Genomic DNA, 14,346 nt, shown 5'->3' on the forward strand with positions numbered 1-14,346 from the left:
TCTTTTTAAGCAATGCTACAAGGCAATAGTGTTACCTCTAGCCTCCGGGGAATAGCAGAATCTTCATGTTTCTTGAGTTCTTCAAAAGTGCGTAACTCCAGGTAAGCCTGCTCAATTTGGTCCCATAAGTCATTCAACTGTTTCATGAGCCCCATAGCACGAGATTGGTAACCCCCAAGCAAAATTTTCATCTTCTTCTCCATCTTTGCAGCTCTCTTGGCTTCCGTTGTCATGTGACCCCTGTTTATCTGGGGGTTGAGATAAGATCACATCAGTAGACGTGAGAAAAGCAGGTTAAATAACAACTTAAAAAGGCACTATTTACCTCCTCAAAGCAAAAGTACATTAGAATTTCGTGTATTTTAGCTACTGTACCACAAAATTTGGCCTAAGAAGTATTTGTCTTGCACTAGAAAGGTTTCATAGTTTAGTCCCACATTATCTGTAATAACTTGATATATCTATAATATATATATAACAGTATCTATAACTTGACCCATGATTCAAGTTCAAAGCAAGCTTGAATTTCATAGTATAAGAAAACTAATCTCTACTCCTGAAAATAACTTCTATCATTTTTTTTTAAGATTTATTTATTTACTCATGAAAGACAGAGAGAGAGAGAGAGAGAGGCAGAGACACAGGCAGAGGGAGAAGCAGGCTCCACACAGGGAGCCCGACATGGGAGGGATTCGATATCAGGTTTCCAGGATCAGGCCCTGGGCTGAAGGTGGCGCTAAACCGCTGAGCCACCGGGGCTGCCCACTTCTGCTATCATTAATCTGCATTGATCTGGGGACTGGCAGAGACTCATCTTCACCATCTTTATCCCAAAAATGCACTTCTATACAACATGATGACTACAACTAACACTACTGTATGATATAAAGAAATTTGTTAAGAGAATAAACCTTAAGATCACAAGAGGAAATTTTTTTCCTTTCTTTTTTTTTTCTTCTTTCTTCTCTTTATATTTTATCTATATGAGATGATGGATATTAACAGAATCTATCATGATAATCATTTATAATACATGTATATCAAACCATCATACTGAACATCCTATACAGTGATGTATATCAATTAATTTCTCAATAAAAGTAGGGAAAATGCACTTCTGTATTATACATCCAAGTACATTTTTAACAACTGAATAATGTCCAACTGATGAGTCATGCATCGTTGTAATCAAAATGTAACCCCCTTAAACAATAAAACTACTGGTTTATTTTGATAATGTTCTAATTCTAAATTTGGCATAAAACTCATAAAAGAAAAGGAATGTCACGTTTGGCAATGGAAAAAAAAAGCTTTTGTTTTTAAAAAGTGAAGACACCATAAAATTGAGAGATGACAGTTTTCCTATTAAATATGTATACTGAGCACAAATGGGCTGCCTACTCAACTCATTCTGAAATTAGGGGAAAAGAATTCAAACTCCACAAAAGAGAAGAAGGACATTAACAAAAGAAAGATATCAACAAAATTCTAGAGCTCATGCAGGGCAGAGAATGCCCCAGTTGAGAGAGTCCAAGGAGAGGGGGCCAAGAAGGGAACAGGTGTGTAATGTAGAATCACAGTCACATAACACCCACTCTAGATGTATATTCTGCATTCCACAATATAATCACTTTGTATTTTAAAGTAATCTGCAAATGCATGTTTTCAACATACAATACTTAAAAAATTACGTGGTCAGAGCCACAAAAAAATTAAATCTGCATTAATTTCTTAGGCGTGTCTGTTCTTTCCTCTCTCCCTCCCACAACTTACTTCCTCTCTCTCTCCATTCTCTCACCAACCCACCCCCATGCAAACTGATTCCATCAAGTGACTCCAACACTAGTTTGAAGATAATGTACACCCAAATGATAATCCATAATTCCTACTAGCATAACTATAAATGAGGAAGACAGCATGACAATACACATACCCTTTTTTTCTAAGATATTAAATGTAGAGGTACCAGAAATGGTACTATGGAAAAATACAGTCAAATGTAAAATAATTGATAGGAAAAACGTTACATAAGATTTTTTTTCTTTAATTTAGGAACGGGGGCACCTGGGTAGCTCAGGCAGTTGGGCATCTGTCTTTAGCTTAGGCCATAACCCTGGAGTCCTGGGATGGAGCCTCACATGGGGCTCCTTGCTCAGCAGGGAGTCTGCTTCACCCTTTCCCTCTGCCCCTCCCCCCTGCTCATTTTCTCTCTCTCTAATGGATACATTTTTAAAAATTTTTAAGATTTTATGTATTTATTCATGAGACACACAGAAAGAGAGGCAGAGACACAGGCAGAGGGAGACGCAGGCTCCATGCAAGGAGCCCGATGTGGTTCTCGAACCCAGTACCCCAGAATCACACCCTGAGCCTAAGGCAGACAGACGCTCAACCACTGAGCCACCTAGGCATCTCTGGCTAAATAAAATCTTTTAAAAAATTAAATTAAATAAAATAATTTAGGAATAATATAATCATGAAAACAAATAATACAGCTTTCCACAATAACAACTTTGAGGGCACATGAGTGGCTCAGATGACTGTCTGCCTTTGGCTCAGGTCATGTTCCTGAAGTCCTGGGATCGAGCCCTGAGTTGGACTCCCTGCTCAGCAGGGAGTCTGCTTCTCTCCCTCTCCTCTGTGACTCCCTCTACCTGTGCTTTCTTGCTCTCTCACATGAATTTTTTAAAAATTTAAAGTTTTTTTTTAATTTTTAAATCTTTCAAATAAGTAAAGAACTTTGAAACATCCACTTCAATGTATAACTTCTGATTTAAAATAAACGTCAATCACAATGCTTTATGGTTAAAATATGTTAAGAACACCAAAAAGGGCAGCCCAGGTGACTCAGTGGTTTAGCGCCACCTTCAGCCCAGGACCTGATCCTGGAGACCCGGGACTGAGTCCCACGTCAGTCTCCCTGCATGGAGCCTGCTTCTCCCTCTGCCTGTGTCTCTGCCTCTCTCTGTGTGTCTCTCATGAATAAATAAATCTAAAAAAAAAAAAAAAAAAAAAAAAAAATTTAATGTTCCTCAAAATATAAAGTATAGTTGACCCCTGACCCCTGTGTTGACCCAACACAGGTCTGAACTGCACAGGTCCACTTACACGGATTTTTTACAGTACAATACTGTAAATGTATTTTCTCTTCCTTATGCTTTAAAGAACATTTCTTTTTTCTAGCTTAATGTAAAAATATAGTATGTAATACATATACAACAGAGAATCTGTGTAAACTGAGTGTTCATGTTGTCAGCAAGGTTTCCCAGTCAATGGCCCAGTAGGCCATTAATAGGTAAGGTTTGGGGGAGCCAAGTCATACGCAAGTTTTTAACTGAATGCAGGGTCAGTGCATCTAACCCCTGTGATGTTCAAGGGTTAACTGCACACATCTACTGGAAAAGTAACACTTCATATATATATATATCCATCTCCAGCTTAGTTCATTAAAAGTCAAAGTCAAATAAGCCTGTGGAGGAGGGAAAGAAGGAACATGTTGCATGTATATGCCTTGCCTTAAAAATGTGAGATGGATCCAAAATTAATTTAAATAAAGCCCCTTTAAAATCATTTTATAAAAGTTAGTAAGCTTGTATTCATCTGAAATTCATTTGAAGAATAAATCCATGAATAAATAATATCGAGCCATTTTCCTCTAATAGATAACAAATCAAAGTAAGTTCTATGGCAATGATATGTCTTTGAAGGAGACACTGTGCGAAGTCCTGCAGCAATTAGAGTGGAGCAGTGAGTCACTCTTGCCACCCAGCACTGCCACCCTGCTGTTCTCAGTTGATACAAGTTATTTAACCTGCCTCCCTTTCCCCAATAGTAAAATGACAATCACTGCTAAAAGTTATTATGGGACTTAAATATGATAATAAATGTAAAAGCCCTTAGCCTCCCAGTGATTAGCACAGAGGAAGCATCTAACAAATGTCAGTTCTGATTACAATTATGTTATACATACTAACAGTTTAACCATTTTGTTCTCCCCTCTCTAATGGACCAAGGGGCTAATGATGTGGCTTTAAAACTTTTAATTCCAACTTTAATAAAAAATTACCCAGAATCTTTCCTGGAAATAAAGCAAGGAAAAACAGCTATTCCTTCTTTTATTTTATTTTATTTTTTTATTCCTTCTTTTAAAAGAGAGTTTTGCCTCTTGAGGACAACCATACCAAGTAATGAGTACTGGAACATGTCTTCTCAAGCCAGTGGTTTTCAACCCCAGCTAAACTTTAGAATTACCTGTAAAGCTTTTAGAATCTACCAGTACCAATAACCTAAACCCAAAGGCCCTTTAAATAGCGGACCTTGGTATTTTTTAAAGCCCCTAGATGATTCTACTAGGCAATCATGATGAAGAATCCAGTTTCAACCACTGTTATTACAGAAGCTAGGTATCAACTGTTTTCTCTGACCTAGACCCACCAAAAAGTCCTCACTCCCAATAATAAGTGAACTGAATCAATGAGCTGCACTCAGTTCCTTATAATCCAGCATGTGCTAAGTAAGACCTCTAATATGTGGATTCAAACAAACATTCCAAAACCCTGAACATTAACAGCACGGAATTTCAAATTAATATACATAGTACACTTTTTTTGAGAGAGAGCAAGCAAGTGTGAGAGGGGAGGGGACATGGAAGAGGGAGAGAATCTCAAGCAGACTCCCTTGCTGAGCACTCCCTCTCACCACCCTGAGATCATGACCTGACCTGAAATCAAGAGTCTGTACTTAACTGAATGAGCCACCTAGGTGCCCCTACACAGAGCACATTTTAAAAAACAGACATACTAATTTTCATTTTCATTGGTTAAGATAATTCAATTAGCTATATGCACTGTACTCCATGGATATTCAATTTCCAATTTGGTACAACAGCATTATACTTATGTTCTGAAAATGTTTATTACTCAGTCATCAAGGCACATTTAGAATGACTGGTACCTTGTAACTGGGGAGTACCTCATCTCATACAGTTGAGTCATTTATGCTTCTCAAACTATCAAAGATTTTAAAACTGCAAAGTTGCTAGCTACCATTTCATGCCAATAATTTTATTTAATTCAGCTCAAGCTTTATGCAAAATCTTCTGGCTCAAATATTATACTAAGATTCCAAGCAAATATGGAAATAAATTATACAAAAATAATTAGGCACAGGCAAAAAAATTAATTTAGTCAAATAACTATGTAAATTTAGTCACTAAAAGTATAAGGAATTTTAATGCAGCTTTTAACATTCAATTTAAGCTCAGTTACCTTACAACTGCCATCTGATCATTAAAAAATAAAAGACGATGATTTGTACACTATGTAAAATGTTCAACCTTCGCCTGCTCAATGCACTTGAGGGGGGAGAAATAAATGCTAATCTTTAAGGTCTGGCTTTTTTCTAGCCAAGAAACCTCAAACATGAAATGCACATGCATTCATGGAACAGAACTGCCTTAAATTAGTCCAACTTCACCACCTCACACTTATATACCACAGAAACATTAAAGTCCAACAGGGTATAAGACCTTATTATTTAAAATACAAAAAAAAAAAAAAAATCAAGAGAAAAGAGACTGTGACTTAACCAAATTCATATTTCTAAGACTTTTTTAAAAAAATTAAGTATTAGCAATTGCCCTTCCTGAAGGACAACTTATTTTGAACAAAACAATACTGGCTTAAGGAGCTTGGTTGGTATGTTAGTGCTGAGTTACAAAAAGTTCTCAAAAGTTTTTTTTTCAAATTCTTATCTGTACTCAGAAATGCACTTCAAATTCTTCTTAAATGCTTTGTTCATTTGTCACCAAACCTACCAAATATGGTTATAATGGAAACTTATGCTTTAAATTTACATCAGCACAAAATTTCTAATAATCTTGAATAAAACTCACTATTAGAAAACTATAAACAAGAGAAAATTCAAGTACAACACTTGATGTAAGGCTGACTACATCCAAAATGAAAGAGTAAAATTCAATTCAAAAGGGGAGATGAGGGGATCCCCTGGGTGGCTCAGTGGTTTGGCGCCTGCCTTCGGCCCAGGACATGATCCTAGAGTCCTGGGATCGAGTCCCGCATTGGGCTCCCTGCATGGAAGCCTGTGCCTGTGTTTCTGCCTATGTCTCTGCCTCTCTCTATCTCTCATGAATGAATGAATGAATAAAATTTAAAAAGGGGGGGTATAAATAAAAATAAAAATTTAAAAAAAAAAAAAGGGGGATCCCTGGGTGGCGCAGCGGTTTGGCGCCTGCCTTTGGCCCAGGGCGCAATCCTGGAGACCCGGGATCGAATCCCACGTCGGGCTCCCGGTGCATGGAGCCTGCTTCTCCCTCTGCCTGTGTCTCTGCCTCTCTCTCTCTCTCTCTGTGACTATCATAAATAAATAAAAATAAAAATTTAAAAAAAATAAAAATAAATAAAAAAATAAAAAGGGGGGGGGGGGAATTAATAAAATTGTATCCACATATAAATGCATAGGGACACCAAACTGACAAATTTCATGTACTGTACCATAACTCAGTCTTATAACACAATGTTTGGAATTTGCTTCAAAATAATGGGAAAGGGAGAATAACATGGGAAACAAAGTGGCTGTGAGCTGATACTCCTAGCTGGATGATAACACTTGAGGACTCATTAACACTAATCCATATTAGGGTATATTTGAAAACTCCCAGAATAAAAGGTTCTATAAAATTCAAATTCAGTATCTACTGGAGACGCTATTTTGTTAAGACTGTATACCACAAACCATGAAACAATACAATGAAATATAAGAGACATCAAAAGTTACAAGTATGTCAACAATTTCAACACACCAAGACGTATATATATCAAATGTTAAATTAAAATCCACAATTACATTAAAATTCTGAGCCGTAGCCACTCAACCTCTCTGCGAAAATCATCCCATGTCTCAAATTTCAGACAATCACCAAAATTTACAGAACAAAATCTCAGGCACCCTGTTGTGCAAGTTAACAGTTACTTCTTGATACCTGAAAGTATCAAACCAAGTTTAATCCAATTTAGGTAACACTAAGGGTGATAACACACCTGAAGAGACATGGGAGAATTTCCATTCACAAAACCTTGCTAATTGCTAGGCACACCATATCTCATTTAATCTTAACAGTATCTCAAACTCTCACTTCCGGGAGATAAAAACAATTACCTGCCCAAATATCACAGGTAAGCAACTTAGAGGCTCAGCGAGGTTAAGTAACTGGCCCTGGGCCACACAGCCACTAAGTGAAGAAGCTCCGGAGTGTGTCCTAATTGAAAGTTCAACACATTAGGCCACACCACTACTAATAAACCACTACTGAACATCTGTCTTGCCTCAGCCCCTGCAATGCAAACATGCCTGAAGAAATTCAAGCTGTGGGTCTAAATGGCTTAATGCCATCAGACAGTTCCCTGAAAAACAAGTTATTCTAGACACCCATAAACAAGATCTTAATTAATGGATCTGCCCATCATTCTTTCCTTGATTGAGACATTAGCCTACAAGAATTTGATACTTGAGAAAAGCTTTGACTTTCCCCAGCTTATACTTTTAAATTCCTAATTCTTTTATTCTTAATAAGCTATAAAATTATAAGAAAACAAACATCTCTCAGAAAAATTTTACAGGGAAGAAAAGGTTATTTAACAACTTTTTAAGAAGCTGAGCAGAATATAACTAGTATATAATTACCTGAGGATTTCACCAAAGCTGTTCTTTGCCACAACTTTATAGAAGAGAGCAAGTGATCAGGCTTTTTTAAAAATGTTATTTGTAATAATATACCATTAAGTTAACAAAGTAGTATACGGTGATTCCAATCCAGTTCTAAATACCTTCCTCCTTTCCTCCACGCGTGGATGCATCTGGTAATTTTTTCTATATGTAGTGATATATATACAAATACACACACACACACATATATATAAATATATACATATATACATACACACCCCTCAAAATGTTTAAGGCAATTATGTCTGGATGGTAGGCTTCTTTTTAAATTGTTTTTTAATATCTTCTTAAATTTTCTACAAAGTACAGGTATTATTTTTAGAAAAACGCCTACAAATGTTATTTCTTAAATGCATAGAAGAGAAACTGTCTAAAAAAGACTGGCCAGAGACCAATGGAAAACTGATGGTCCCCAGGAGATGAATCAGTGGAACCATAAGTGTTTCCTCGGGTCATTACAAAAGGGGGCTGTATGGGACTTATAAAAGTGTAATTGTTACTTTCAAACTCACTAAGTTTGTTAAGGTTACTAAGCTTAAGTAATTCCAAAATAAACACATTATCCTGGGTCTCCAATACTGTCTTCAGTTAAAGCCTGTTACAGTGAGGTTCAGAAACATTAAGAGCATCCCTCAGTGAAACTCTTGCTTGGGGGCCCAGAATATAACTTTATACTACTGGAAAAACAGGTTTAAGGATACCCAAAATAAATACAGAGTTGATGGCAGCTCCACTTCCTAGTCCATCATTTAGCAATATGATCCTATAGTAGTAACGATGTGGTTCAACCACCGAAATGTTTGCAAACAACAAGAGTCCATGAGTGCCCTTCCTTTAATCTCTATGCTACTCACTGGTATTAAGTTCTATCAGTGAACCTTCTCCATACTGATGAGCTGCAGGTCCAAGTAAGTGATTATTGCTACCAGCATCAACCCAAGTTAGCAACTACCAAGCTGCATCCCGATAAAGAAAGCTAAGCAGTGAAGCAAAACCTCACCAAAATCCTTTTCAAGAACAGTAATGGACCAACAAAGCAGAATACCAAGAGCACTTGACAACTGCATGAGTTAGGAAATGTCACATGAGACAAAGTCAACTCAATGTTGAGGCCTAACAGAAGCAACACAACTGTACCAAGGAAATCTCTGATCCAGCTCTAGAGTTCTTGAAAGAACCAAGAGCTCTGTCGATGCCTTTAAGGGTCAAAGGAAAGAGCAGAACTTGAGAAAGGGAGCATTTCAGAGTATTAGAAACTTCTCTCCTATGCCCTGTGCTGCCCCTCCCCCACACACCTCTGATGAGGTAGCATGAAACCTGCCGAGTGACTACAACACACAGGCCGTCACCCCAGGTTAGCCCAACAACTCAATCTGCACCGGAAGCTTTCACTCTTCCAAGTATTAAGAGGAATTTTTTCCTATGTAAAAATATCTGACTTTTTAACGAAAATAACTGAGAAAATATGATCCACCGTGCCAATTTTGCTGAAATATAACCATTCAGTCAGGAGTCCTCATAAGAGTTCTAGAAATACACTGAGAAAGATTTTAAATGTGTTATCTGTGTTCTTTAAGTTACTTTATTTCCAAGAAGCTGATGGTTACATAATATTTCTTGACTAAGTTGACTGTGCCAGTAAAATACAGGGAGAAGTATTACCTCTGGACCTAGTTTCCACCTCTAAGGAAAGCCTTTCCATTTTTATAGCTAACATGACAAAATCTACTTTTCAGCCAAACTTCCTCAACACGGCAGTTTAGATACTATTTCAAATACTATTAAATTTAATAGCAGGCCTAAATTCAGACTTCTTATTTCACTTTTGCACCTACTGGAAATTATTTCACTCAAAATAATTATGTCTTCAGACAATTTCCTATTTCCACTTAAAGTGGAAACAAATTAGAACACTTCAAATTCTATTTGCACTTCCCAAATACAGTAATGACTCATTTATCTGGCATCATCAAAAAATGAGGTTCTCCGCATGAAGCATTTTCCAGATAACTGAAGTCCACAAGAGCACAGAGCTTGTCTGCTTTGTTCCTACTATATTCCCAGGGGCTTGGAGCAAGGGCTGGCACATAGCAGATGCTCACTAATACTCACTAAACATATGATTACATCAAATACTAAAACCGTTTTATTTTTTACCATCTAATAAAAATTTTCCTACTGTTTTAGCCATCGCTCTTTAAAACAAACAAAAGGAAAGAGATGACACTAAACAGAAATTAAATGTTTTATTTTTTAAATCTGGGGCATCACTACAAATAGCAATCATTCTACTCTCCTACCATACACCTACAATACACTCAGAAGCTATTTAAATACCATATTTAAATGGCCTCAATATGCTATGCTTTCTAAAAACTTTTCCTTTCCTGATATTAGCTATCATTTCTGTTTGCTGCTGCTGCCGCCTTTACACAAAAAAATCTGACAGGATTCTAAAATTAATTCTGCCTCCAAAGCAGAATAAAATACATGACCTTGGTTACAATTCTGAAGTCTTTCCTGCTTACTTCTAACCTGTGACTACATTCTGATTCAATGCATTTAACAGACTCCTTATACCATGCACCACATTCTACATAAAATCTGAGATGGTTCTATTAGTTTTAAATGAATATCTTAAGGGTTTTCATTTAAGTTCTACGTTTCAAATACTAATGAGTAATGGCTCAAAGACCAGCTCCAATATAAACCTCAGGGCATATTTTTTAATCCATTTAGGAGACACCAACCACGACAAAGCTGGATTTCATCTTGCTTGATACACTGTGATAGGGCCATAATTTAGATTCACTGTTCCAAAGTTCATGACAGCAAAAATCAAACACACTGGCAGCCATGGTGTATTGTGCTTGCACAGAAAAGCATATCTCCCTGAACCTAAGAGTGGAAAGAATAATTTAAGTATAGCATTCAGTTTATATAATACGACTGGAGTTCCTTCCCCACAACAAACTTTGAATAATGTTTATAATTTAGCAATCAACTGAAATGATGAAAGAATTACCACAATTGAAATAAAATATTTATGTATTTCAAACCAGTAGAATTGTGTCTTCAAAAACTAAAATAAGCTAACACAAATCTAGTTCTGAATTAGGGATGGATACAAATAAAATGGGGGATTTGTTTATTTGGGTTTTTGAGTCTCTTTTCTTCTTTTTAAAGATTTAATGAACTTTCATTTGAAATAAGTGTAGTTTACTAAATTAAAGGATTTGATTACATATTCTTTAAAAGTAACTAGCTGGGTAAACAATAAAGTAAGTTATCCAGAAGTCAAGAAAAGAAAAATTACTTCAGACTGTTTTATGAATATTCTTCCAAAATCACCAATCCTTCAACAAAAATAGTTCAACGGAAGATTTCAGTTCTTGGTACTGAACTGAACAAAGAGAACCACATGTTTTTAATGGTTGCTCATAAATGACCCAAATAAATCTCCAAAAGAACAGCAGCGGTTCTTTCTGTATTTTTCCCTTCAAAACTCACAAGACCAATTCAACATAAAAATAAAAATTACTGTACTTTATGGCACCACTCACTTTGTGACACATTTATTTGCTGTCATGAAAGTTAGTGCCTCAACAAAGTAAATGAGATTTAGGGAAAAAAAACTTTTTTTAGATCTTAAAGAGCACAAAATGTCCTTACCACTTGAGGCAGAAAAAGTTTACCCACCTCAAATGAGAAGCTTTTCAAACTGAGTGAGAGACCAAAGTATTTGTATATAAATGTTACAAGGAAGCTTTCCAAACAGCTTTCTAATCAATTATGATGTGACTTTAGATCAGGATTACACTGCTAACTACCATTTATAAATAAGAAACAAAGCCTATACAACAGAAAATATAACTTTAAATGTGACCACTGATGTTCTCCTTTCCCAGACTTTAAATCGTGAATTAAAAACACAGCACAACAGCACACCCTGCTGGAAGCTAGTAATACAACTGAGTAACTAGCATTACTTGGATTGCAAAGATTTCAACCAAGATGAGAATTACTTCAAAGAGAAACTCATTACCACTAAATGAACAAAGAGGCTCACAAGTGTTCACCATTAGGTGCCTATACATGTGGTCTTAAGGGTAAAATTAAGAATTAGAATAATTTCATATTAAAAGAATGCTTTTATTTTTTGTTCATTTTCCTAGCCCCCACAACAACACCAACCACCCCAAGTGATATTATCATTTTTTTATTTTAACTCTAAGTAAAAATATTTTCCAACGCTTTCTGTAAAAAGAAATTAGGAACTACTTAGGAGGAAATTGAGGCCATTTCTGCATGTGATTGCCTATAGCATCCCTTGCTTCCCCATCCCATCCTGGCCTCAGAAACATCCCTGAAGGCCACCATTAAGAATCCACAAGGCAGCCTAGTGGTCCATGAACCACAATTTACATGCCATTGGAAAATTGCCTACACAAATTCTGGAATTCAAAACACAAAGACCATATTACGAAACCATACACTAAGAAACTCCCATCTCGTACATTTCAACATTTCCTAGAATGTGAAAAAAATCACAGAAGCCACTGTCTAAGATAATCCAGCTTGGTGCTCTCTCTGCAACAAACTCGAAAGAATCAGAGGATGAACAGAGAGTAAAACAAAGTTTTATAAATGGGCTCCCTTGGCTATAAAATTTTCTTGGTACCACTGAGCTCCCTCCTTAGAGAAAACAAGCTACTTCAGCATTGATAAACATTGTTCTGTATGACTAGTGTTAACTTCTTGTCTCCTGCTCGCACATTTAAAAGGTTCTGTTTGACCTGTGATCACCTGGAGGGCACTCTTTATCGTAAATTGCCCATTTATCAGCAATTCTGAAAAAGTCAAAAGAAGATAAAACACTTCAGTGCAGTTTTCTCTCAAGAATTGCAAAAGCAAGGAGCACCTGGCTGGCTCAGTCAGAAGAGCATGCAACTCTTGGTCTCAAGGTGGTGAGTTCAAGCTCCACATTGAGTGTAGATTACTAAAACAAACAAACAGACTTTTAAAAAAAGGAAAAAAAAAAGAATTGCAAAAGCAATAATCACCTCAGGTCTACTCTTCTGAAATTGTCTCCAATGGTATTATTCGGTTCATTATTTCAATCAAGGTACACTTTAAATTAGAATTTTAAAAGGATACCAACCTCCAGCCTCTTTTCCAGTGACTCGATCCTGTCCTTTTTGCTAGCTAGGTTGGCCCGTGTGTAGCGGCTCTGCCCAGGAAGATACAAAACTTGGCTGTAGCATTCTTCCCATACCTGGTTATAAGCTTCACTTGAGAGTTCTCCGTGGCTCATACCTTGTTTTACCACTTCCATCTCCTGTACCAGAACATCCTGGGCCTGTGTACAGTAATAATTTCAGTAAGTTTAGGTACTAGAATAACTTGCCATCAAGAGAGAAGTTTAAAAAACTAGTTTTTCCTTTCTTTGGGTAAAGAGAAGGAGTTTGGGTTAACTGGTTGTTTTCTTGGAAAGGGAGAAAATATCTAAGTTAAAATGAATTAAGAAGCCAATAAGCTGGGGCAGATTGATCTGAAAAGTCAAGCATCCATGTATCCCGAACAATATAAATATCCTTTGCCTTCAATCACTGTATTAAGTAGCAACCATTTCTCAGATATCTACTATACGCCAGAAACATTTCAACCTACATTATCTCCAAACACCACAACCATCTTACAAAGTAGTTGGTATTAATCTCATTTTAAAGTTGATGAAACTAAGGTTCAGAGAGATTAATCAACTTGTTCAAAAACACATCACTAGGAAAGGCAAGGCAGGATCAGGGCCAAGCCAAATGGTACCTGTGCTTGGCTAATTCCTTCCACTCTACCAATTGCCTCCCTCCACTTTAGACTTCACAAGATTGTGAAGGGGAACTAGGCATTTCTTTTGATACATGCCTGTTTTCTCATTTGAAATGCCCCCAACATTGCCAGAGAATGAGATGGGGCACAGATCGGAAAATAATGGATCACAGACCAGCTTTTACTTACTACTAAGAAAGTTTAAGATGAAAGAATGAGGGGGATAGAATTGATAGACCTGAGTACAAATCACAGTTTTACCATTTAGGCAGCTGTCTGAATTTGCTGAACATCTCTGAGCCCATTTCTCATCTGTAAAATGAGGATAATACCAACCTCTTTGTTACTGGGATTAAGTGATACAAAATACATACAGAGGCTACCCCAACATCAGACACAATGACTCCATGAGTAGAACACATAAACTTTTTCCAGCCCTTTGCTTCATGGCTAAAAACTGACAACTATCTTTTCATGCTTTAAAGAAAACTTTCAATCATTCTAGTACATCAGAAAATAAAACAGACCAAAGTATATTAAAATCAAATACAAAAGACTTAATGGAAAATCGTGTCTCTAGAAGATAAAGAATACACTTTAAAACTATCTCTGAGGGGTAATAATGAAAACAAATCAATTGTAACATCTTTAATAAAAATCTGACACTTCATAAGAGAAATGGTATTTCATTCCCAAACTGTACATAATAAAAATTTATAAAATCAGCTCCTATAATTATAAGAAGAGAGCATGACTAAGTTATCTTTAAACTCTCCA

At 36.5% G+C, this 14,346-nt stretch overlaps 1 protein-coding gene across 1 annotated transcript in view; it reads right to left on the bottom strand.

Moving 5' to 3' along the window:
• CDC5L (cell division cycle 5 like) overlaps positions 1 to 14,346 on the bottom strand; it is a 43,895-nt gene that overhangs the window by 4,573 nt on the left and 24,976 nt on the right. Inside the window, exons 14-15 of the mRNA XM_041771185.1 lie at positions 12,905 to 13,102; positions 36 to 248 (exon numbers count right to left, since the gene is read on the bottom strand). Of these exons, the coding sequence (XP_041627119.1) occupies positions 36 to 248; positions 12,905 to 13,102 (411 nt within the window). The remainder of the gene's footprint in view (positions 1 to 35; positions 249 to 12,904; positions 13,103 to 14,346) is intronic.

The sequence above is a fragment of the Vulpes lagopus genome, chromosome 1 (genome assembly GCF_018345385.1).
Source record: "Vulpes lagopus strain Blue_001 chromosome 1, ASM1834538v1, whole genome shotgun sequence".
In the NCBI taxonomy this organism is placed as follows: domain Eukaryota; kingdom Metazoa; phylum Chordata; class Mammalia; order Carnivora; family Canidae; genus Vulpes; species Vulpes lagopus.